Genomic DNA, 27,573 nt, shown 5'->3' with positions numbered 1-27,573 from the left:
ATAAAACTGGGACCCCCTGGCACAATGTAGGGGTCCCCAGTTTGAGAACCACTGGTATAGACAACACTTTAGAAAATCTTTACTTTTTTCTTGTTTTTTAAGTATGACTATTTAAATAACATTAAAACAATATATATTTACTTAAAAAGCGAAATGATTCAACATTTTTTGTCTTGTTTTTAGCGAAATCTAATAAATGTCTTTGATGATAGATAGATAGATAGATAGATAGATAGATAGATAGATAGATAGATAGATAGATACATAGATAGATAGATAGATAGATAGATAAAGTAGGCTATTATAGGCGCAAATGAATCCTAATTTGAATCGAATTAACATACATGTTTACATATATTTGCATTTTCGAGTGACCCCCCCCTCCCCATCACAACATTGTCATTATTTCCGTATCGTGTCGCTCTCACGCCCACTGAGAGAGGGAGTAGAGAGCTAATCCTGCGCATTGAGGGATGTCCAGCTCCTCATCTGCTCTCTCCACAGCATCAGCACCAGACGCCGCGTGAGAAACAAACCCAGTCGCATCCCCGCCGAGCGCAAGGCTGCGTGCGGCTCATTCAATCTGGAGCGTCAGATGGTCGGGTTGGCCGGAGCGCGAGATGCTCTGCCTCTTTGTCCCACTCTACACCCGGACCGTGCAAGTTAACCCTGGAAGGGGCCATTAATAGTTTAGGGACCCTTGAACGAGCGATGCACAGAGCCCGAGAAGACACATTTCAGCTTCACTGACGGGCCATTTACCGAACGAGCGACTGGATTATTGGATGATTTTAGCGTTCCGGTGGATTTTGTAGACGAACGCGCATTGAAAGCGAATTATTAAATGTGTTAATTCGGATTCTTGCGAGGGAGGAGCGAGCGCAAACAACACTGGATTGCTTTGTTTGTCATACACGGACCCGTGGAAGATCAAATCGAAATGTCTTTCGTTGCCGGATTTGGAGATATCGTATAATAACGCATCCCGTTATTTCTCGAGCCCCTCCGCGCGCTGCTTTCTTCCTTCTCTGTAACTTAGGGAAGTGTTTTCCCGTCTTGCTTTCATCTGCTTGACTTTGTATCGTACGTTCACGTTACTTTTCTAACAAATACGTGCATGCACTCGGATAGTTTTCTTCGTATTTTCTTCGCGTTCGGTGCGCTTTTACGCGAAGGGCGTGTTTGAATCGGTTTTGGAGTGAAGAAAGACCCTTGTAAACGCTCGTTCACTTATTGCCCGGGTATCTGGGCATCGTTTGTGTGGAGTTACAGCGACCCACGTGGAAACACGGACTCTACGGAGGACAAGATGAGCTGTTGCAGTGGTAGATGTACGCTGGCCTTTATATGTGGCATGCAGCTGGTAAGTGATATGCCATTTCAACTTAAGTAATTTAAAGTATGTCATTTACTGGAAAGCTGCTTTGATACAATGCAATATTGTGAAAAGAACTAGAAATACATTTTAATTGAACTAAATATTATATGGGCAATAGCTCTTGCCCAAGATTATAACGACTCGCTTTAGGATGGACAGATTGGATACTTGCAGCAAGCCTCGCCCTTTGGGGTCACCCTTTGCTGAACCTTCAAAACACACCCTGAGCCTCATCTATAGGAATTTACATTTGTGGGATTAGTTTGGGTTGAGACGAGTTTACCAATACAGGTCAAAAAAAGACAATGAGCACACAGAATTTCTCGAACCTAAGGTTGCACCCAACACGTGTTCAGCACAGTGGAAATAATGAAGGTTTATATGTGGAAACGCTCTGTTATATTTCACCAGATGGATGATGGTGTTCATGAAGATAAGGGCTTGTGTTATTAGCTTGGAGCCACTATCATTTATGCTTATCCTACCTCTGCCGTGAGGTCTGACAGCCAATTAGGGATTTTAATTTAAAGAAGCTAAACCAAGTCTCATTAATCTATTTAAGCATAAGTTGGAAAAGTGTTGCTGTAGCTCACGGTACAACGCAGAAGTCATGGGTTCGATCTCCATACTGGCATAAAGTTGTGGCACAAAACCTTCAATGCACTGTAAGTCGCTTTGGATAAAAGCGTCTGCCAAATACGTAATGGTTTTTATCATCTGGAGCTTGTGAAATGAAACCGTTTATTTACACAGAATACTTTTAAACAGGCTTGATTTGCTTTAATCTTCAGTCTGGTGTTTGTTCACAAACACTGCATGTGATAAAGTTCACAGATCGGATGGGGTAACTGTACACTTCGCTATATCTGTGACACCTTTTGAGTACTTCCTTTGCCATTGTCTCACCATGCCAACCAGCTGGCACTGTGAATCAGGCGTGCCTGATAGATCACATGACAACTGGCAAGCACAGCTACACTAATCCAAATGGACGTTTGTGGGTTAATGCATCACGCAGATCATTAACCCAAAGAGTCAAGCGGAGTGGATGAGGTCACCACCTGGTGACTATTAATCACACATTCCTAACTAGGAACTTTTCTTTGAGCAGCGTGATGATGTCATAAGCAAGTCATTTGAGTGATGATGTCATACTGCAAGTTTGTGATGTAGTGTTGACGGACACTAAGCAGAGAGCATTGATGACTCACTTGCCTCGGAATTCTGGTTGATCTTGATTTACACTAAGTGGTCTGTGCTGGATTTGATGGGAAAAAGTGTAATGGAAGTTAACTTTTAAGCTTTGGTGTGCTGATTTGAGATCAGTGAGCTCAGTCTCTCTCTCTTTCTCTCTTTTCCTCTGTGTTTCTCTGACCTTTTCCAATCCCTCATGTTTACAGCTATTCTCAAGGGTAGTGCATTCTGCACACAACTCGGATGTTCTCGGTTGGATGCTTTTAGGGTTAGGAAATGTAGGACTCGTTCACACATTTTCTGTAACAGGTTACTCTATTCGCAGTGCCTGTGTGTAGAGCAGAGCTGTACTGCAAGTAGATTTTTGGGGTAAAAATGCATTAACCACTTTGATATCTTTGTATGGAGCCACAGATCAGCCGAAATAGTGTCAGTGTCAAACCTTAAAGCCTTTTATTCTGTATACTCTATTCTGTATTATACATATTTCTCCAGGGCTCTTAAAGTCCCTGTAAAGTCAGATATTTAATGTGTTCTGAGTTTATCAGACCATGCACAGAAAAATGTGTTATTAACCACCCAGCCAAATTTAAAAGGTTGGGAAAAAACGACAATTATATAAAATAAGTTATCAAAATCTTAGAAAAATAGGCAGCGTTCTCTGCTCTCAAGCGGTGGGGCGTGTCTCCTCTCTGCACTAAAACCACGCCCACTTGCAGGAAAAAAGCTGTCTCTTGTGCGAAGACACATTTGAGGTAAATAGTGCGTGTTTTCGCGCCAAACGCACTGCCCAATTTGCGTTATTCACAATATTTGCACTTCTAACGTCTCGTAATCGGTTCTCATTTATGTCCAAGATACTCAATAATAATCTTTTACATTTAAATCCTTTAAAGGGACTGTAAGTAGGATTTTAAGTGTTTTATTAATCAAAATCAATGTCTTTATTCATAAATATGTCCTAGTTGGTGTCAAAAAAGCTTAGAATTTCTTCTCTTTACTTACATTGAACGTGTAAGTCCAAGGAGGCTTCCATGTCGTTCCGCCGTATTGATAAACTATAATAGCAGAGAGGGACAAAAGCACTAGCCTACCAACGCGTTTCCACAATGCGTTTTCATTCAGAACACGTGAACCAGCTGCAACGGACAAGGAGATCAGTGATTACATAACAGCTACAGTAGTTGCAACACGCATTTGGAAAGGCGAGGCGCTACAGAGCACTGTTCGTTTGAATGCAAAATACAATTTCACCACTAGATGGGGGTAAATCCTACTTACTGTCCCTTTAATTTTTCACATTTAAACACGTTTGTGTGCTACTGCACATCCATATGTGTGATAAGCAAATGCGTGTTGAGGTCCCGTTTATAGGCACATATTACTAACGCGTTCATTAAATAAGAAAAACAATATTGTGCATTGACTTTAAACCAGGTTTAGTTGGTCAATTGCGTAGTCTATGTAACATGCCTCAAAATAGCGACGCGCCAACAATGCGCCTGAACACACCTTGGTTTCAGACCAGAACACCCATGAGCGCAAAACTTGGAGCAAATGCATTTGCTATTTAAAGGGACACTTCACCCATTTGCATTAAGCTTTGTATAGTTAGATCCCCAGTCATGTTTTTGAATGGGCATGCATCATTTTCTCAGTTGCCGCTGAGACAGGAGAAATACAAATTTCAGTGTTGCACTTCCTTCTTTCAATGATGTAAAAATCATCATTTTGCATCATTGAAGGAAGGAAGTCCAATATCTTTGTTGAGGGGGTGAGACTACAAACACCCCTTTTCTCGGTCAGATAGGCACCAAATTCTAAATGTATGTTACATTTCGACTACAAGTATGACACACTTTCAATAAAAATTTATGTTTCTACGGGTGAAATGCTCCTTAAAACAAGGTAGCACTAAACATGAAAATGATAATTGCGCCGAACTAGCAAAAACCACTTGCGTCGCACATTTTGCTGCATTGCGCCGGGTGTATGATAGGGCCCACAATGTGTTACGCAACAAACTACTTCCGAAATAAGTCCAGTCTTTTTAGTTTACTCTGTGGAGTTTTTTTTGTGACTATTTGAAGGTAATGTAGTAGGAGGGCATTGAATGAAATTGAATTACAGTTTCGGTTATGTAACAAAGAGACCATAAGGTAAAAAATAACGTGAATTGAACCACTGCAATCAATGTACGCATTACACATTACTAAAGCATCTTTATGAGTTCATTTGCCATCCCATTTTTGTCCAATGATGCAGGGCACAATTTCACATTATGACATTTGAGTCGAATATAAAAAGTTTCTTAGGCCCTTCTTCTATAAAAATGGCTGCATGAAATAGAATCAAATGAAGAAAAATGAATCTAGCTCGGCTGGCAAGTCAGTTTTAATGCCTGCATGCTATACTACATACTAAAATATCCAAAGTTGAAGCGTTATATAAAAGTCTTCTCTATTGCATTTGGATGATGCCAGTGGTCCCTCAGTTTGGCCCACATTTTCAAAATGTATGAATTGAAAGGAATATTGTGTTCTCGAAAGGATGTGTTCATAGAGATTGATCAAAGAAAGCACAGCTGGGGAAATTGTTTTCATCCATCATGGGTAATAAAGAATGTAACGGCAGCAAAGCCATAATCTCTTTGCCCTTAACCTTCTGAAGACCTCCCCACAGACATATGTGTATTGCATCCATATGTGTGCTTAAATCCACCCGTTTCAATTGACTGGGCTGCAGAAAACTACCAGGATTCATGTTTGTTTTTATGAGTCAGTTTGGGAAAAAGTTTTGTTTAGAAGTAAGCCGACTGAGGATAATGTTTGGTGCTAATGTTTGCTTGAATAACTTAGGTATTCTGTTTTGTTTTAGACAGTAGCATTAAGAAATCATTAAAATCTCTTTAGTCCTATAATCCATAGCAAAACTATTTCCCCAGACAATAATATACTAATAAAATGAACATGCATAGGCCTACTGTACATATATAATGTGGAACAAAATGGAATGTGTTCATATAAATCGACTTAAAATGTGTTTTAGATGACGCTGATTTGTCTTATTTATTGATTTATTTCTATTGCTTACCCTGTTATGTTATAAGAAGAACAATCTTTCTAAACTAATAATGCTTGTTTAGCCCAAAATAATTAAGATTGAGCTCATGTTACCCCGAGGTAAAAATCAATCATAAATTGGAGAATTTTTTTCGTTGATAGATTGAATCGTCAGTGAAGAATAACAAATGGGTGCTGTAGTTCTTGAAGTCACAAGCTGAGCTTACGTCTAAACTCAATTACATACCCCCTTAAATATCCCACACCTTTTCACTTTTTTTTAACAGGTATGGATGTCGGCTCTCAGTTCTCATTTTTATTCTTTGAACAAAGCAAAGACTAATGTTTAATTGTTGTTTTTCCTTGTTGAAATCGTTTGTATGCATGCTTGACTTTAATCACTCTAATAAATGAAGGTCATTTGACAAACTGAATTTTTCAGCTTAAAACGCTGTGATATGTTTATTTGATTGTGTGCGTCTATAAGCATGCAAAAAATTTTGCAAATCAAATGCTTGCTTTTTTACCTTGTAAATAAATGCAGAAAAAATTACAGACTCACGTTTTTGCCAAACAAAACAATGACATTGGAAGATGATTGTTCGAAATTGCTTTGCATTGCCTTACACGGTGACTTTCAATACAGATGGTTTAGGAAGGCATCTTGCCTAATGAATCAAAATATTTTCCATCTGTCCTCTTGAAGCGTTTATGCCATAAAAATACCACATACAAGTAAATATTATATTCCATGAATAAAAAAATATGCTAAATTAGTTGCTGATTGTACATGCTGGAGTGCTTCTTTTAAATAAACTGTTCATAAAATCAAAATCGAGTATTTTAGCTTGTAGTCCTGATGACTCTTCCTGCACAACAGATTTTTATCCAATCAAATGCTTTCTAAAAAACAAACACTCCCCCCCATACCACCTGCTGAAGAGTTGCAAGTCAGACTGTTATGGGCTGTGACCGTTCAGGGTCATTTAGAGCAGTGTTTCTTAATCCTGCTCCTCGAGGACCCCCTCCCAGAAAGTTATTTAAAACACCTTTACCAACTCATCCAGACTCATTACTCACACCTTCCAGAATGTCTCCCTAACAAGCTAATGAGTTAAATCAGGTGTGTTAATTAAGGAGACATCTAAAACCTTCTGGGAGGGGGTCCTCGAGGACCAGGATTGAGAAACACTGATTTAGACAGTGGGACTGTTCAGGTTACAAATTTGGAAAGCACTCTTGTTAATAGTTTTACAAATCCCACAATAAAGAATTGAGGAACTCAGATGCAAAAGCCACTAAATGCCACCTCTGTCAAAAATGAGAAGATATTAACCACATACTTGTAGCACGTATTACACATTTATTAAATACTTTCAATTCAAATCCCCTTAATCCCAGCTTCAGGTCATTCAAAATAGCAGTTTGTTGGCAGAATCTATTAAAGAGCACCTATTACATTGCTAAAAACAATTTATTTATTTATTTTCTACATACTGTACATGATTGATGCTCCATTAATCCCTGCATTCCTCAAACGCTCTGATTTTGTAGAAAGCTCATCGTTCTGAAAAGCGCTGGCATTATGATTGGCCGTTATACCTCTGATGTCAGCCAGAAATGTGACGCTCCTTACCATGTTTTGAAGATTAGCTCACAATGCAATGCTGACAGGAGTTAATATCATCTTTACTACCTTATCAATATGAGACGAATCTGATCTAGAAAATGCAAATGACCAAATGTATCGATCAGTAGATTGGTAAGGATTAGAGGTTGACCGATATGGCTTTTTCTCTGGCTGATGCCGATATTTAGAAATCAGTGCAGCTGATGGCCGATATGTTTGGCCGATTTTCTATATGTACATAATAATCGAAATGTTCTCATCATTAGCAGATATTTTAAATGTAAAAATGTCACTTTTTAAGTCAAAGTATTTAAAAAAATTATGACTGGTCTTTCTGAAGAGTTTTACAACCTCCTCTGCACCATGCATTTATCAGACACAGATATTACCTGACACTCTGCTGTCATCATCTATGATCAGTTTTTTACCATGGCTTTTATTGCTTTGTAGGATAAAATCCTTATTTGGTAGACCTGATAAATTATTTATTCATCATAAAGTTAACATAGTAAATGTCTATGTTCTTTAGTTGAGACTTTTATTTAGGGCAAATCTTTCTAAACACATTTACATTCTCATTTCTGAGGCGCTATAAGTGACTGATTGTGCTGACAGTGACGTCTTGTGAGTTTAGTGTTGGGACAGATCTGTTGTTTCAACCGTTCATTCAAACGAATCCGTTCAAAGGAGTCAGTTCATGAATCGGACGCGCTGTGTTCTAATCCAGGCTGAGCAGCGCAAAACTTTAAACAAAGTGTTACTGTAACAACACGTAAAACATTTCCTCAGTGGATATGATTTGGTCTTCCGACCTTTCGCCATCGAGTCAGTTTTGTTTTGAGTAATAAAAGCAGAGAGACAGTTTAAAGACAGAAAGCGTGTGCGCGCGGCCCTTTCTCTCTGTCACGCAAATAAAACTCATCATCACTCATTAATCACATGAAATGAGCCTAATCTTTGCACGGATAGTGCACCTCGAGACATAAGCCCGTCACGCTGTTGTACTGGCTGCTTAATTTGCGCGATCCCGTCATCGTTTACTTAAGCTGTTTGTGAACAAGGCACGGCTGCACACACACGGGATGTGAGCGATCTGCTTGCAGCAAAAGGCAGCGTCACGAGTTCTACAACAACGCTTAGGTGCCGGCAGATGCGCCTGCCTATTAATCGGCCTAATTTTGCAGCAAAATCGGCCAAAGCAGATTTTTTAAAATATGCCAAAAGTCGGCCAATTATTCGGCCGGCCGATAAATCGGTTGACCTGTAGTAAGGATTACTAAAACATTAAAACCATGTATTCATTTCAACATGATCTCACAAAGTTCTGTGGTATAGTCATGGAATATTTTGCTAATTTATCCGTTTCACTGTCACGGATCTCCGCATGTTTCCGTGTTTGTAAAACGGACTTTCTTTTCCGTGTCAGTTTCACGTATTGGTTACTCAGTTGTTTTTTTCTATTTTTAAAACATTTCCGCGTGGGTTTGGGGTAAGATATGGAGTTTGGGTTAGGATGTCATTTTAACTATTGGTTTATACTATTTTTTCCGGATTTTTAAACAGTTGTCGCCTGACGTCAGGGTTAGAGTTCACTGTAAAAAAATTCCGTAGAAATTGCAGCTGGGTTGCCGGTAATTTACCGTAGATTTAAATTTATGTTTTTAACTGGCAACATTTTGTTCAAAGTTAAATGAACATTAAACATTTACAAGTCTTTGTCTTTATAGAGTAAAACTAAAAAAACAGCATCAAGCAAAACATTCTGGGAAACAAAATCTGAAGCAAAAAACAGAAAAAGGTTGATGATGACTTCTGGTTCCCAGAATGCTTTGCATAGGGTTGTTATTGTATAGTTTTATTCTGTAAAGATAAAGACTTGTTAATATTTAAAATTGATTGAACTTTGAGCAAATTCTTGCCAGTAAATTACATAAATGTAAATCTACGGTAAATTACCGGCAACCCAGCTGCAATAACATTGAAATTTCTACGGAATTTTTTTACAGTGTTGGGTTTGGTATAGGATGTCATTTTAGGTAACAGAAAGTTGTTCAAACCCACGCGACAATGGTAAGAAAATAGGAAAAACAATTAAGTAACAAATATGTGAAACTGACACGGAAAAGAAAGTCCGTGGTACGGACATGGAAAAACGCTGAGATCCGTGACAATGACACACACGGATAAATGAGCAAAATATTCTGAGGCTATAATAAAGAAATTTGTAAAATCAGGTTGATTCATTTGTGATCGTAGAAATGACAAACAACAAGCGCTACCCTGCACTGCTCAAAACTCGTGTTTGAATCATGATTAAGTCAGTAGGACATTTTTTTGTCCATTTCCTAAAAAAAAATCCAGATAATTTACTCACCACCAAGTCATCCAAAATGTTGATGTCTTTCTTTGTTCAGTCGAGAAGAAATTATGTTTTTTGAGGAAAACATTCCAGGATTTTTCTCATTTTAATGGACTTTAATGGACCCCAACACTTAATAATTTTAATGCAGTTTAAAATTGCAGTTTCAAATGACTCTAAACGATCTCAAACGAGGCTTAAGGGTCTTATCTTGCGAAACAATTGTCATTTTTGTCCAAGAAAAAAAAAAATGCACTTTAAAACCACAACTTCTCGTCTTCCTCCTGTCGTGTGACATGCCAGCACGACCTCACGTAATACGTCATAACGTCAAGAGGTCATAACGTCACACTTGAACTTTCGACGTCATTACGCAATTACGTGAGGTCGCACTGGCACGTCACACAGCCGGAGGAAGACGAGAAGATTTTTCTTGCCAAAAATGACAATCATTTCGCTAGATAAGACCCTTATGCTTCGTATGAAATCTTTTAGAGTCCTTTGAAACTGCCATTTTAAACTGCATTAAAACTGTTAAGTCCATTAAAATGAGAAAAATCCTGGAATGTTTTCCTCAAAAAACATAATTTCTTCTCGACTGTATGTCAAAAGCGAGCAGAATTAGGATAATGCCCGTCGTGTCCACGTCAACAGGCTGAGGAAGTAAACTGTTGCCTACAATCCGTGTGTTTGTTGTAGTCCAAGAAAAGAGATTTACGTTGGAGACGATAACTTGTGTCATCTTTTACTTTGGGGTTTGTACCTTTTGCATATCGTTAACGTACTAATACACACTTACACACCTAATGAAATGTAAAACCGTGAATCGGATAATTGGTGCTCTTTAACGGTCTGATAAAAAACATGCTCATTTAAAAGAAAACGTGTCAGATGCACTTTTATGCAGAAAACCAGGCTCTCTGGGGAAATATCTCTTTGATATTTTGCAAGTGAATTAAATTGCTTTATTCACACCAACATCGAGATCTAAAAAGGCAAACGGATTGAATGGCTTTTCAAAACGTTACAAATCATTTCCAGCTTAACAAAAAACAAACACACATGCCACAAAGAGCAAATATGGCTTTGCTGCAGGACGTTTTCTCTCCTTCCGCTGGCATTAAATTAACCTTTCTTTTCCCGTTCCGCAGGCCTCTTCTGTAGTCCTGAGATTTTAGAACAGGAAAGGTTATAGTGATGATACATGTGCTGTTCTGCACATTATTTACAACATTCCCATTTGACTGAGGTGAGCTATAAATATTAGCGGGAATGTCTCTTATGTCTCCTAGCAACAATAGGTGCAAAAGCCTGAGTGCTGCCCGGGAGGGAATAAGAGAGAATTTAAAATCTTCACGCTTGCCCTATTGACCCATTAAAGCCCAGAGCAAAACAACAAACGGATGTGTGTTATACTGTTTGGCATGTTTTGTTTAGTGGAGCTATTTGATTTGCATTTATTTTTATTGACAAACACATTCCCACCAAGATTCACAAATCACATTAATGACTGTTACCACGACAGGCAGCTGTAGGATCAACAATAAGATCTCTTTCATGACTCAGGTGTTTCTATTAGATAGCATTGAGAATAAATGGAGAGCAAACGGAGACCTTTGTTTAAGTATTACTATTTCTCCAGTGAAATGCACTCTTAAATTAAAGATTTTTTCAAAGGTTCTTTGCAGTGATGCCGAAAAACCATTTTTGTTCCCCCAAAAATCTTTTAGTCAGCAGTTCATACCTTTTTATAGTCTGTAATAATTTATCCACTATAAAACACCTTTTCTGTTACAGGAAGGTTCTGGTCTGTGTTAAAGGTTCTTTAAGGACCCATACAGCCTTTTAAAGGACCTTTAAGGGAGCGTGCACAACAAGGCGTTTACACAGGCGGTCGGCGTATGTTTTTAATTGTTTCTAATGGAAGTGTCGCGCTTTCCAAAAATGTCAGCAGCTGGCGGGTTTTGTCCGTGCTGAGTGCCGGCACTCTTCATTTTTTTGCACTCAGCGTTGAACGCCGATACTTGAAAAATTTTCAGCTTTGGGTGAAACGCTCAGCTCGTCAATGTCACTTCTCACTCGAACTTCCAATCACAGTGGAGGAGGGGCGGGACATATATAATAACAACCAACCGGTGCATCATTCAATGACTTTTTAACAAAGCAGAAGTATCATGGAAACCAAGGCGATCAGCTGAAAAAAGTTGGCAAGTGCTTACTTTCGGTGTCTACCTGCCGTTTCAGCCGCATTTAAACACTTAGGTGTACCTCCCCTTAGGGGGTGTGCACACCAAAGATTTTAAACGCAGCTGAAAATGCCTGGAGGATACCGAATGCCAGCTGGTTTTTCAGCTGAGTGCCATCTTTCTTTAGTTGAGCGCTTTGGTTACTGTGATACTTCAGCTTTGTTTATCAGTCGTTGTACTTGAGTAAGAGTAAAAAAGTATTAGATGAAAAAACTACTCAAGTAGTTAGTTACTCGTTACTTCCGATCTAAAAGAGAAGTAGCGCAAAAGCACTAAATTTCAGACTACTTGGAGGGATTTCACAAACCTCTCCTTAAAAGTCTCATTGTTCTGCTTATATACAAGTAAAGCAGCCTATCTCAGTCCTGCAATGGGTACATTAAAATCACATAACGTGTCATTTGAGAAAAAAATCTTAAACACACACACAGATGTTTTCTGACGGTTAACTCTGTATTTATTTTCATGTTCACAACACAAACTTGTCAGCATTTGGTTGGATGTTGTGGTATTTGTCCTGCCCCTCCTCCACTGTGATTGGATGGCCGTGTGAGAACTGACATTGTCGACTTGAGGTTTACATCCAAAGTTCGATATTTTTCAACTTTCGGCCCTCAGCGCTGATAGTTGAAATCCGCAGAGAGACGGCTTTTGGCGCGGAAAAAACGCTAGCTGCTTGCTTTTTTAAAAATGTGCATGCTCGTTGCCGTGGTTACGCACCTGGCTCAAAGTTGACTTCCAGTCTGTGCTTGTTTATTGGTATGGCTAGCAACTAAACTGACCTCTGGAACAAATACCTTGTGAAAAATTAAAACGCTTTGGTTTCGAGGCGAAGGCGTGGGAGATGGCGAGCACAGATCAAAGCTGTGCGGATTTAGCAGGCAGCCAAGATTTCAAGAATTTGTAGCAAACATTCTATACATCCATTTTACACAGTAACGTTAGCTCAGTGTATTAATTAGGGGTGTCACGATTCTTCAAATCCTCGATTCGATTACATTTTCGATTCTAAGGCCACGATTCGATTCGATTCTCGATTTGTAAATTATTAAATTTTTTTTGAAAGACATAAATTATATGCCTTTATTATTATTATTATAGTTTCACATTAACATGCACATTGCGTGCTTTTCCTCGCATGGGGGTTTGTGGGCTTTACTTTACGCAAGAGAGCTTGTATGTAGAGAGAGGATTCCTTCTTGCACGCAGATGGACTTAATGCACGTGTCTTGGACTCCTCCTAGCATCTGAAATAAAACCGGTGCATCATAAGCGGCTGCGCTTCTCTCTGTCTCACGTGCACGCGCTCTCGCATCTGTCCAAAGTCTAAACATAAAGTAGTAATCCTTACGTATTTGTTCAGTTTTATGTGTTTTATGCAGGCTAACTACCTCTTTTGTTTAAAATATAACCCGCTGCATCTTGGCGGCTCTCTCACGCACGTGCAAAGAACTGGGCTCAGTCCGGAGGCAGATCACTATGTAGTAATCCTGTTTATGATATGCATTACAAGGAGTTGTAGCAATACATCCCTCGTATTTAAAATATAAATCGCGTTCCGCTGGATCTATGTTTTTAAAGGCACCTCTGAGAGGTTTATTTTCCCCGCTTGACAAGCCGACCGGACGTGACATGGGGGCGTGGCAGCATCGACGATCCCATTTTTTAATTCGAAGTTCGAGGTTGTGACTTAATTTCGATCGATTTCGATTTAAAATCGAAATCGTGACACCCCTAGTATTAATGCGTTTTAACTATGATTTGAAAAAAGGTAATTTACTGGTTATATATTTTACTTTATTTGTTAATATATTTGATTTCATTTTAAATAATTTAGAAGAACTCTTTGCGCTACGCTGCATTCAGACTAGCAGTGACTAGCAATAGCAGAGGGATCATTGATTTCAATGGGAGCTTGCCAACTTCCGGTGACACGAGCGACAGTGACCATTGGCGACTGGATAGGGGGTGTCCAGTGGTGCGACAAAGTTGAGAAATGTTTAACTTTACGCATTTATGAGCGATTTTTAGGAGCGACCAGAGGTGGCTAGAGTACCCAAAAATGTACTCAAGTAAAAGTAAAAGTATCAAATCTAATTATTTAATTGAGTAAGAGTAAAAAAGTATTAGATGAAAAAACTACTCAAGTAGTTAGTTACTCGTTACTTCCGATATGATAGAGAAGTAGCGCAAAAGCACTGAATTTCAGACTACTTGGAGGGTTTTCACAAATCTCTCCTTAAAAGTCTCATTGTTCTGCTTATATACAAGTAAAGCAGCCTTTCTCAGTCCTGCAATGGGACATTAACATCACATAACGTGTCATTTGAGAAAAAATCTCAATCACACACACAGAGATGTTTTCTGACCGTTAACTCTGTATTTATTTTCATGTTCACAACACAAACTTGTCAGCATCTGCCTTTAAACAAGCAAACAGTAAACAAAAAAGAATGTGTGTGTCTGTTTGTTATCATGTTTTTATATGAATAGGTTATTTTCATTGCCATTAAAGTGCAATTACTGATCATAAACAGGAGCTTAATAAAAATGATCGATTTAGAATTTCATATGGAACTTATCTGTTTGTGCAAATCAACTCTACATTTATTATAATATGAAATACATGTTTCTATAAAAACATACTTTATTCATTTATTTTTATTCATTCATTCTTTAGGAAGGATTAAATAAAATGCAATCCCGTTTTTATTTAAATGTATTTTCTACACATTAGTAAAGTGACCGGATTTGTGTATAAATGCAAGACGTCCTTACATTATGCTGTTTAGTTTGTTTAGTTGTAAGAAATGATATGGAAATGTGCAGATGAACGTGCTGTTTGTATGGTTTAACTTACAATAGGTTTTATCATCGTTTGCACAAGAGTGCAGTGCATATGGCAAAAAAAAAACTCGGACAGTGTGTGAAATGACCATTAATAGTGTTCAAATAGACATTACTGTGACACCACTTCAGGTTGGATCTTGAATTCCTGTACGCTGAGATGTCAGCTCGTTTAGTGAACAAAGCATGCATCGTATTATGAAACTATTCTTTTTGACCTCTAGGAGTGAAAACAGAGACCGAACTTGAAGCCACACATGATCTGCATCCGATATCTCGCACAACGCGCACGCGCCCTCATCTGCTTCTCCTATAATCATCTACGCGCGATCGCGTGCGGTCGCGCACTAAAGGGTGACGCAGCCTGTCTCATGAAACTTTCGAACACACCCTATAAACTTTTGTTAAAAAATATATTCATTAATTATTACCATTTTACAGTAGTGCAGTAACGCCGTCGAATGTAGCGAAATAAAAGTACAGTTTTTTCACTAGAAATGTACTTGAGTAAGAGTGAAAAGTACCCATCCTTAAATTTACTCTAAAAGTACTAGTTACCCAAAAAATGTACTCAAGTAACTGTAACGAAGTAAATGTAATTTGTTACTACCTCTGCGAGCGACTACCAATGAAAGCAGTGGACTTTAAGTCATCCGTCTCTCGTCAGTTACTGGAGCGGATGGTACTCATTTGTTTATGACAATCAGATTTAAAAAACGCCTCTTTTGAAAGAGACGAGTGAATGTACCTTTATTGATCTTTGCGGAGGTTTATCGGAAGTTACCTTTGGGCAACAAAAGCCGTTTATGTTGAAACCGTCCATATACATTCAAACATTTCTCATCAATTGGTTTTCTACACAACAAATGTCTTCACATTCATTCTAAATATACAATTTTATATGAATTACACTCTAAAATTACACTTACAGTACACATACAAAATTGTCTAATTTGTGTGTGTTTATTTCTGCGTAAATAGAAACATTTCTCTGTATATTTGGGGGAAATTCTTTTTCATTGGGCTCAAAAGTTGAATATTAGCCTTTTGACAAGCTTTAATGCCTGTTTTAATGTTGACTTTTCAGCATAGAAATGTTTAGAATACCATTACATTCAAACGTTGTAATCAGTTTTATTAATTAGATTGTTAAGATTGACAGCATACCAATTCTCTCGCCTGTCATCGCTCCTGATCTTGTTTTAACCATCAAATTATTCACCACCACAGTGGCCATCAGAGCGAAATGAAGTGTTCATAGCCAGCTATTAGCAAAAGTCACTTGATGGGTAAAGTTACCGTACTTTGTTCCTTGTAATAAAGACATCGTTTTTACCCTTTTGGCTGTATTTGAGCACACACACCGTTTGAACGTCCTGTCATATACGCTTTTGTCTGTAGTTTATGATCTAATAATAAGCACTTCCTAGTTTTATTGTCTGGAAATATGAATACCCGTAATGCTTTCGTATCACCTGTCTGATAAACCCTCTGTGTCATTGGCACAGGGGAGCATTTTTAACTCTGACTGCTGCTGTAGTCTAGAGAGGATGTGATCCTGTGGGAATACAGACAAAGGCACTTACGCGCTTCAGCAGAACGAAATGAGGAAGGGCAGTAGAAATAACTGTGAATAAAAGCTTTTCTCCTACAGCGTTGTCTGTATGGGAATTCAAGGGAAGAAAATAGTTGAAGTTTTCGATTCACAGCCATTGTGCTTACATTTACATTACACTCTTTCTGTATCTGCTGTCTGTATTGAATCAGGCTAAAAGGCTTTTAAGTATGCTCCTTTACACTAAAACTCTCTTGAAATGAATTTAAAGCCATGCAGTATGGTGACTCTGAAACATTTTCAAACCACTTTTCGGAGGATAAGTCAGCGAATTGAACGTTTGTAATGTTGTATATTTCAGTGGCGGCTGGTGACTTCTATTTTCGAGGGCGCTCGATGTGAAGTTCGTCACAAAATGTATGTAGCCCATCATGTGTGTGGTTCCTTTTTTCAAAATATGTGTTCTGCGCATTGAGAGATCTTGTGTGCATCACGTGTCTTGTCAAAATAAGTGCCAAACACTTATTTTAAATTAGCGCCCCTCGGATGAGCAGTCACGAGCCGCCACTGGTATATTTTACGTCATCTCTTGGCTGAGGGAACAAAATGTCCATAGTTACATGTGTATCATTCCTGATTTCACAAGAATTTGTATGTATTTAACAAGTTGGCTAATACATAATTCATACGAAGTACAAAAACATACGATTATCATAAAAAAAACAATGAGGAAACCCCTTCCCTAACCTTGCCTCTACCCCAACATCACAGGTGCAAAAGCAAATCATTCAGAAATGTGCAAATGTGGTCGTACGAATTCATGATATAGCGTTGGTCATTCCATAGTTTTATTAAAGGGGGGGTTTAATGGTATTTCAAGCATTCTGACTTATTAACACAGTTATAGAGTTGTTTCCTCATGCTAAACGTAGGCAAAGTGTCAAAAAAGCAGTTGGGCGTGTTAGAGAGTATTTCTTTGCCGAATGCACTTTGCCAGGGTTTGTACAAGTTTCTGAAAGTTTTTTTCGATTACAAGTCCAACTGCCGTTTCAGGGGTTTTCTATACGTATCTAGTGCTGCCGCGAATAGTCGACGTAGTCGACGTAATCGACGATGAAAATTTGTCGACGGCAATTTTTTTAGTCGAGGAGTCGCATATTTATTTTTTTCCGTCTCAAATGGCCCACTGTAATTCTGTCTCATGTCTCAAATGGCTCAATGTAATTCACCTCCACACCAGTCTGTGCGCTGTGCGCGCCCTGCTGGTTAATCTGCTACGCTATCATCTTTCTTCCCTCTCCCCTGCCTTCACTGCTTTAATTTTGAAAAATTGGCGGTGGCAGGTGAGTCTATGGAATTATGAGTCGGAAAGCTTCCGAAGTATGAAAGTATTTTAAGCCAAGTTGTGATAAAAGAGTGGTCTGTTACACCGTGCCAAACGTCGCTGGCTTATCACGGGAGCACAACGACAATGCACGAGCATCTCAAACGAAAACACTCGGGAGTTATTGACGATACACCCACAGAGAATAGGACAACGTAAGTAACTGTTATATGATTATTAATGAAATGGCGAGCTAGTCAGTACTGTTTTATTAACTCTTTTGAGAAGTACAATGACTCTGTCTTTGGATGTTAAAGGCTATGTTTGCTCGTGATTCCGCCACGGAATCAACACTGGACGCAACAAATAGATTTTTCATGATTCCCATTTACATTTTTATTTTACTATTTTAAACGGCTCAATTCATTGTTGCGCGTCTCTCTCTCTCTCTCTCTCTCTCTCTCTCTCTCTCTCTCTCTCTCACACTCACTCATGTTGCTTGCAGCGCCTCGACCGCGCGCGCCTCTCTCTTACGTGACAGTGAAAAGGTGGCAGTGTTTTTAATGTACTTTCTTTTTTGCGTAAACGTCAACATTCACAGATGTCTCTGACAAAGACGACTGATCGAGTTAACATGACTTGAAGAAAGATTAGCAGTAGTGTGAGTCTGTGTGCGAGCTTTCTCCCTCCCTATGATGCTGTATGCCGTGTTCTGTAGTCTATGTAACAACAACAGTGTATTCTCTTATATTTTTGAATTTGCACCGAATTGTCTGCGCTATATCACTCGCATTTAAAATCAAGAAATGGCTCAAAACACAACAACAATTATGAGAAGAGCAACAGCAGTAAAGCTACAATGTAAATGTATGGTGATTTTTGCATATCTCAATTAGGATTTTAGCAGCAGTTAAAGAAACAGCTGGTTGGATAAAAACGAGGTGATGGGTCATGTTAAGTCACTATTTTATAGGCTACAACAGAACAGATAATATGTAAAATAGCATTCAGTTGTGTTAAAATGCAATATAAGATCAAAGAGTAGAAGTGAAACATTTCATATTTCTGTTAAGCATCTACTTTGCACTGGAAGTTTTTATTATTATTTATATTGTTTACATTGTAATTCTTTATTTGGTAACATTTAAGTTATTCATATTGTTTATGACACCGGTGGGTTCAAAATAAAATGGACACAATGAAATAACAAACACTTGAGTTTTTTTATTAGTCGTTTAGAATAGTCGACTATTCGAAAAATTAGTCGAAAGATTAGTCGTTAGAAAATTAGTCGTTAGTGGCAGCACTATACGTATCACTTCTTTATATGGGCACTTCCCCCGGAAAACCCGGCCACTCGTCAATCAGCGGGAGACGCTAGAACTTGCAAACATCTTATCACGCGACACAGCTTTGTTTAATTTCAAAACTCAACAATGGCACGAAAGAAGTGTGTTTTTGGATGTAAGGAGAATAAAGCCAGCCTTATGAAAACAATGGATATAGTTTATTATCCGGGTAGCAGCAGAGTTTTGCGTGTGTGTTTGATGCGCTGGATTTTCCCAACCGGGTCATGAGTTGCAGGTAAGTAAGACTTTTGTCTTATGTTGGAAATATTGCGTGCATATTATATATATGACACAAACATGTAGTGAATCATAAGTTAAAACAGTGTTGTATAGTGTTGCATGACTCGTACTCGCTCCTCCTGCGGTATAACTCCTCCTTCTTAATTTTTTCGTACGTTATCGGAAAGATTCGGTAAAGCTAATCTTTCTTTTATAAATCTGATTAAACTAAAGACTCTTTGGAGATATAAAGGATGTAATTCTACTCTATAGGTGCTCCAAATTAACATCAGAAATGCAGAAACAGCGTGTGTTACGTGAGCTTTAAAGTTTCCGTAACACACGCTGTTTCTGCATATCTGATGTTAATCTTAAGTACCTATAGAGTAGTATTACATCTTTCATATCTTCGAAGAGTCTTTAGTTTTATCAGATTAATAAAAGACAGATCAGCTCTAGAGATTCTTTCCAATAACGTATGAAAAAATTCGGAAGGAGGAGTCACGAGCTGCGGGAGGAGCAAGTCACGAGCCATGCAACACTCTATACAACACTGATTAACTACATGTTTGAGCCATTTACATTATATGCACTTACGCGCCGATTTCCAACATAACACAGAAGTCTTACTTACCGCATGCAACTCATGACCCGGTTGGGACTTTTCAACTTAATCCAGCGTTAAACAAACACTCGTAAAACTTTTCTGCTACCCCGAATAAACAAATTATATTCATTGTTTCCATAATGCTTGCTTTCTTCTCCTTACATCCAAAAACACACTTCTCCTTTCATGCCATTGTTGAGTCTTGATATAAAACAAAGGTCTCACGTGAAGTGATACATGTGACTTCTAGCGTCTTTGGATAATACTATCCCGCTTATTGACATGTGGGCGTGCTTTTCCGGGGAAAGTGCCCATAAAAAGAAATTATACGTATGGCTTACCCCTGATATGTCAGCTGGATTCGTATTCAAAAAAACTTAACGAAATTTGTACGAACACTGGCGAAGTGCATTCGGCACAGAAATACTCGGTAACACCCAACTGCTTTTTTGACACTTTGCCTAGTTTAGCATGAGGAAACAACTCTTAAATTGTGTTAATAAGTCAGATTGCATGAAAAACCATTGAACCACCCTTTTAAGATTACTGTTATTCTAAGATGTGGGGAAAAGTCTATAAGTATAAAATTTTAAACAATAATATATTCAGTACCTTTACTTGCATGGTACCACCAAAGTAGAGTTTTGTAAGAGGTCAGTGAGATATATTAATTGTCTTGTTTACATGCATTCCTGTAATCCAAAAGTGTCCTTAGCACACACTGTTACAAGCAAAGCTTTTAGGATGAGTGCATTTTGATGCCGTGGAAGCATAAATATTTAACCAAGTTGAAATCTAGGTGTACTGTTTCTTTGTTTGCCCTGACATTCGTTGTATATGTGGACCTACTGCTATCCGGTTCTCTTTGTTGGCCGCATAGTCCTTCCGTTATCATGACTTCACTATGATTGCAGGTAACCATAGTTGTAGTATGACACCCAATGCACGAATAGTTGCAATGACAACAGCTGCTTTACAAGAAACAAACGCACTTTGATATCTTATAGTGCTGTTTAATATCTTTGTGCTGACTGGCTGCAAATGTTACAATAATTTATGATCGATACTTAGTGGCCTTTATTTTCCACAAAGTGTTTTATGGGTGCCTGGAACAGTGTTTTAGGAGGCTTTATGCTTCAGCGTGGCACTTAGCCTGATTACGGTTGCGCCTCTGCATATCGTAACATGATTTGAGTTTTCTTCTTCAACCGCGTTGGAATATGCCTGGTCAAGGACAGTTACACGTGCAACATCGCCACATGACTTGCGAGCACCGTTCCGACACGTGAGCAGTCATTTGTGGCGGGGCTCAGATGCAGAAACGCTATTTCAGATGAGGTGGACCTTTCCACATCTGTTCAGGTCAGCTAAGCATTTGTGGGTCTTCAAGGTTGAAATTCATATCTAGCATGATGTACAACCAATGTTTTTATTTTGAATAGTTCCTGACCAGCACCTGCTCCCCTTTAACTGACCTTTGCAGTGTTGAACACATTGTGAGCTTGGCACCCTTTACTCTTGCACATCTTGAAAATTGAAGTATATGTCCACTTTTGGTATCATTTTCTCGACCTTCTATAGGGAGTTTTAAGCTACTGGAGGAGAGGAGCAGATGTGTGGCAGCCACATACAGTAAGGTATGATGGAAATTGGTTATGGGGATTGAAATATTGTTAGGCATTGCACACAGTGACAGATCATATGCTAAATCTGCCTCAGGCCATCGCCAATGGCTTCATATTGCAGTGTGGCAATGTAATTACAGTCTTGGAGCACAGGTTGGAAGACTTTATGGAATATATTATCTATATTAGACACACTCTTTACAAGACAAATTAAAACGCGTCTCTGCTGATACTCTATCATTGGGCTTAGTTTGAAAAGTGGGACAGACAAATTGATTGTTATTGGTTTTCACCTGAAAAATGCAAGTTTTTCACATCTTTATTGACTGTAAGCAGCTACAGATAAATGGAGGAGGTGCTGGGTAGTGGGTGCCAATGTTGTGGTTGGATAGGAGGGATTCTGTAGGGGTGTGACGAGATCTCGCGAGATTAAATGTGTTTCGCGAGATTACATGTGTCTCGCGAGATTTCTTGTGCAGGTGCTGGCCGTTTCTCAAACAAAAGACTGCATCCTTCAGAGGTCGCATTTTTAAACTGCATTTACTTCATCATTGTCTTATTAGAGACTATTAACAATTATAAAGTTTACTAATTATTTAGTTAATCGCAACTTGTTGTAATATGCTCACGACTTGCGAATGTAATGCTCAGTTAATGATCTGAAATAAACCTTGATGACGTATGCCGCCTGCATATGCGACCTACGGAGGATGCAGCTTTCTGTTTGACCCTTTTACAGTGCATGCATTATATTTGTCCTTTACTGCGTTTGCTTTTTTGTTTAGGTTTCCAATAATGTTCGTTTGGGAGCTCGTGTGAAGTCTGAGACGCGTTGTGTTTGTCTGTTGATCAGTGTCAGATGTGTCTCAGCAGATTAAGCTCTCACTCAGAGTTACATGATTTAATGTCTGCATGTTCTTGCTCAAAAAATGACAGTGGCTGTATCATTTTTAGTGTAAAGAAATGGACATATATTAAATATTAATATGTATTTAAACGGGAAACAGCAAAATAATTGTTAGGGCCAGTCCTTGATTAGTTTAAACATTTAAAAATAATGTGATTTCAGTTTCTTATTAATTTATTTTATCATTGAAGGTTTCTTAAAAAGTGTAAAAATATCGTCTCGTCTCGTTCTCGTGGAACCCAATCTCGTGTTTCGTCTCGTCTCGTGGATTAAGTGTCTCGTCACACCCCTAGGATTCTGGTGTGCTGGAGTTTTTATTTAACTCGATTACTCTGTGACTTTAATACATCTCCATTTCATCTTAATGCTTCCTTGGAGAAACAGTGGAGATATAAATGAGATCTCGCCTGTAACACTTCTTTCTTATGTCAGTTACGAACATTCAAGTGTGGTCATCCTAGTTTGAAACCAATTAATGAGACACACTTTTGGGGTAAAATTTTTTATTAAAAAAGTTTATTTTTGGCGTTATCTATTTCTTTATAAACCTGAGCCAGATATACATGCTGAGATTCAATTCTTATACAGTAGACACTTCTTTAATTATTGTTTATCACCATCATGACTGCCACTGTGCTTGGCAGGAGGTGTGTTTGGATATTTAAATGCAACATCAACACCCCAGGCTACAGAGCCAGCCTATGTATTCAAGATACACTGTTTAGCGCTCATTTGCACCAATAAATAATCCAGGCAAGTCTAGACTCTCAGTAGGGTCACAACTGCTGATTATTACCTGGATGTGCTATGTACTGTATAGTTAGACGTACGCATGCAGAAATGTGTTTGCGTGTATGGGTTTTGTTTAGAATGAATTGCAAATGAATGGGTTTTTTTAATCAACACATTGAGATGGGTGTAATTTGCAGGTAATTACTGTACGTGAACTTCAAATGATTGCTCAATGAAGCTTTAATGTTATATGAACTACAAATGAATATACATGAAATCTGTGAGTCACTTAAAGTGCACCTATTTCAATGCTAAAAAAAAACAATGTTATTTAGTGTATTTGGTATTATGCAATGTGTTAACATGGTTTATGGTTAAAAATAGTGCTGCACAATTAATCGCATCGCAATCGCAATCGCGATGTCAGCCTGTGCGATTATATGACAGCAAAATGTTGCAATTATATTAAATAAATAAATGTGTGGACTTGTTAACACAAACCTTCTGATAACAGTTTGATGATTTTTCTTGCTGTTTAAAAAAAGAAAGAAAAACGAACAAAAAAGGCAATGCACGTGTGGCATGAACGTGTGTGGCGTGCGTTGTCACTTGTGTGTGCGCAGCGCAGAAATACCAAAGCGAAGATGGATGCAGAGGAGATTGACAGTGATCTGGTAGCTGAAAAAAAACCTATGTCTGTTGTATGGCGGTATTTTGGATTTAGGATTACTGACACTGAGCAGTTGCTACATCACGTGGCAATACAAAAACATTTCTAGTTTTACAAATACACATTTTAGCATTATCCCTAAACTGTGTGTGGATTTTCCTTAAAACCCATCAAGTTGACTCATGATACCATTTATTATAATCGCAATCGCACATCGCAATGTTAGCATCAATAACCGCAATGGGAAAAATTACCCAAATCGTGCAGCCCTAGTTAAAAACAAATTATTTTCCACATAATGTACATTTTTGTAGATTTTCCTGAAACGCACTGATTTTGTATTAAAATAACTGAAAATGTGTTTGTCTGAAAAATGATGGATATATGCATCTTGGACATCTTGGGGGCGAATAAATCATAGGTTTAATATAATTTTTGGCCCTGTAAAGTTGTAGCTGTTAACATTAGTTAATGCACAATGAACTAACTGAAAGATTGTATTGCCATTAACTTTAACATTAACTAAGATAAATAAATGCTGAAAAACTGTATTACTAATTTTTAGTTCATGTTAGCTAATGCAGTGCAACCTAAGTAACATATCCATTTTTTACCTCAGCCCAACTAAGTCACTGTATACATACACTCTAAAAAATGCTTTAAAGGGATAGTTCGGCCAAAAATGATATTAAACTCATGATTTACTCACCCTCAAGCTGTCTAAGTTATATGTCTATTTTTTTCAGACAAACACATTTTCAGGTATTCTAGAAAATGTCTTTGATCTTTCAGTTAATCAAATGTAAAGTTATGGGGTCCACTCCTTCAAGTCCAAATAATGTGCATCCATCCTTCACAAAATAAATCCAAATGGCTCCACGATGATAAACAAAGGCTTTTTGAGGGTAATTCGTGCCGTTTTGTTGTAGAAATATCTAAATTTAATTCCGGTAGACGTGTCTGCATTCAAGATGAGAGAGTACGCAGTTTACGGAGGGTTCTGTGCCGCTGCCCTGTGCCCCCGCCCTCCGAATTTATCATACGTCACTAACGCTAAAATTCTTTCCTGAATACGAGAAGACTAAGATGACTGCGTTACCGGAAGCTAGTTATTTTTCTTTATAAAGTTTTGTGGATATTTCTACAACAAAACGGCACGGATTACCCTAAGAAGGCCTTTGTTTATCATCGTGGAGCCGTTTGGATTTATTTTGTGAAGGATGGAAGGAGTGGACCCCGTAACTTTACATTTGATTTATTGAAAGATCTAAAACATTTTCTAAAATAACTAAAAATGTGTTTGTCTAAAAAACAATGGACATATGAATCTCAGACGGCTTGGGGGTGATTAAATCATTGGTTTAATATCATTTTTGGCCGAACAACCCATTAAGGGTTAAGGCTCTTCCCTTTTTCTAGACTGTATTATTAACAGTCATATAACACTAGTTGCCATGTTTCATTTTGAATTTGACCTTTTCTTTTATAGCCAAATGCATGTACCTGTATGCACTGAAAATGTTGCCTGTTGACCCATTTTTGTCTTCCACCGAGCTCCATCATTTGTTGGGTCATTTGGGGACATCTTTTCTCAATACCCAGAGCACAACATCTCAGAAACGCAAACAAACAACGTTCAGGGCCCGTGAGTCGGCCTGTCTGTGTGCTGGTGGCTCTGTTCTACTGTAAGTGTCTATAGTACCCAGTGGAAAAGCGATCGCTGTCTGCGACTCATAAATATAATTTCCTTGAAACCTGTGAGCAGTGTGCTGCAGCGTGGAGGTTCTGATTGCATTGGAGGTGACAGCCAGCATCAAACTGCCTGTTTCAGTGTAGTGACCTTGTGGGATTGGAGGCTGGGGGAAGTGGTCAGGAATGATGGATTTGGTGGTGCTTATGATGCTTGTCAGTTGCCCCCTGGGATACACTCTGCCCAGTGAGCATTTCAGAGGAAAAGTTTTTCATTTCATGGTACCAGCGGGCCCAAAAAACTTACAATACCTTGTTATTTTACGCCCAAAATTTGTTTTACACAGTTTACTGGGATTGTCATGTTTATTTCATGCACCTGTAAAAATGCTGGGTTATTCTCAACCCAGAGTTTGGTCAAAAAGGGACAAACTCACTAACCCAGTTGTTGGGTTAAATGTTTATATATAGCCCCAACAATGGGTTTAAATGACCCAGCACAGGTTAAATTACAACGCAACGGCTTGGGATGAACTCATGGTTGGGTTAAATATGGAATTTTTGTAGGTTAATTTAAACCAACGGTTAGGCTTTTCCCAACCATGGTTTAAAACAACCCAACATTTTTATAAATAACCCTATGTTAGGTTCTTGTTAACCAACTATGGGTTATAACAACCCAGCATTTAGGTTTGCCCATATTTGACCCAACTAAGTTTTTTGTGCATAAAAATCCCACATCAACACATTAGTTGTCTGTTGAACATCCACCATCTTGCTCTGCATAGTCTGTTATTTAAGGAAGACTATGATAGATAATAATCCAACAAACTAATGATAAAATTAAAATGATAATATGTTTTTTCTAGGACTGTCAAAAGATTAATTGGGATTAATTGCAGACAAAATAAAAGTTTATGTTTGCATAATATGTACGGAGCCCCTAAGGGGACATGGAGCAAAAATTAAATAACGTTTAGTTTCATGTGCTCACGTGAAACTTTCATGTGCTCACGTGAAACTTTCATGTGCTCACGTGAAACTTTCATGTGCTCACGTGAAACTTTCATGTGCTCACGTGAAACCTTCATGTGCAGAATTTTTTTTAAAGTTTAGTTTCGCGTGCTCACGTGAAGCTATTGCGCGAGCACGTGAAGCTATCGCGCGCTCACCTGAAACTATTGCGCGCGCACGTGAATGCGAAAGTTTAACGCGCACGCGCGATAGTTTCACGCGAGCACGCGCGATAGTTTCACGCGAGCACGCGATAGTTTCACACGAGCACGCGAAACTAAACTTAAAAAAAATTCTGCACATGAAAGTTTCAAGTGAGCACATGAAAGTTTCACGTGAGCACATGAAATTTTCACGTGACAACATGAAACTAAACTATAGATTTTTTTTACTCCAATGTCACCTTAGGGGCTCGGTATATATGTATGTGCACTGTGTGTAATTATTTTGTAATAAATACACACACATGCATGTATTTAAGAAACTTTTACATATTTATATTTTTATATTTATATTTATTTATTTCGATTTTGATATATTTTTTATTACATATAGATTAAAAAATATATACATACATAATGAAAAATTCTTAAATGTATGTATATGTGTATTTATATATACAAAATAATTACACACAGTTCACACACATATATGTGACAACAAACATTTATTTTGTATGCAATTAATTTGCAATTAATCTTCTGACAGTCCTAGTTTTTTTTGTGTTATTTACTCCCGCTGCTGTGAATATACTTCTCAAGGATCTCAATTAGAAGCTGAAGTTTATTTTTATGGTTGCTGATCAATGTACTACAATTTAGCCAAGGATTTTAGCATGGATTGTTTTGTTAGCTTGCCACAGTTTAATGTAGATTTTCAAGGGGGTGTTATTTAAGGATCAGGCAACCCAATCTGTTTCTGTTCTGGTAGGGTGTTTAATTTGGGGATGTTGTACCTGCTCGTGTACATACCTGAAATTCATCACCCAGGAAATCTCGTATTTGTGTCCTTTTTAAGCATTTTTTAGCCTTTTTCGGGAATTTTAAGGGGTTAAGGGTCAGAGAGAAGGTCTTTAAAATCTATTTAATGTTATTGTTAAAAAGAAAGATTTAAAAGCGTGACCCTTTACCATCATGGCTAATATTTGTCTGATAAAGCTGATATTT

The 27,573-nt window shown here is 38.2% G+C and overlaps 1 protein-coding gene across 1 annotated transcript in view; it reads left to right on the top strand.

The window, feature by feature from the left end:
• The first annotated feature begins 460 nt into the window (after nt 1-460).
• The window catches only part of nkain2 (sodium/potassium transporting ATPase interacting 2), a 203,796-nt gene continuing 176,683 nt past the window's right edge, over nt 461-27,573 (top strand). Inside the window, exon 1 of the mRNA XM_065256221.2 lies at nt 461-1,363. Within this exon, the coding sequence (XP_065112293.1) occupies nt 1,310-1,363 (54 nt within the window). The 5' untranslated portion in view covers nt 461-1,309. The remainder of the gene's footprint in view (nt 1,364-27,573) is intronic.

Source organism: Paramisgurnus dabryanus, chromosome 12 (genome assembly GCF_030506205.2).
Source record: "Paramisgurnus dabryanus chromosome 12, PD_genome_1.1, whole genome shotgun sequence".
NCBI classification, from domain to species: domain Eukaryota; kingdom Metazoa; phylum Chordata; class Actinopteri; order Cypriniformes; family Cobitidae; genus Paramisgurnus; species Paramisgurnus dabryanus.
Note: the sequence above shows the minus strand (reverse complement) of the source record. Positions and strands in the feature narration are given on the sequence as shown.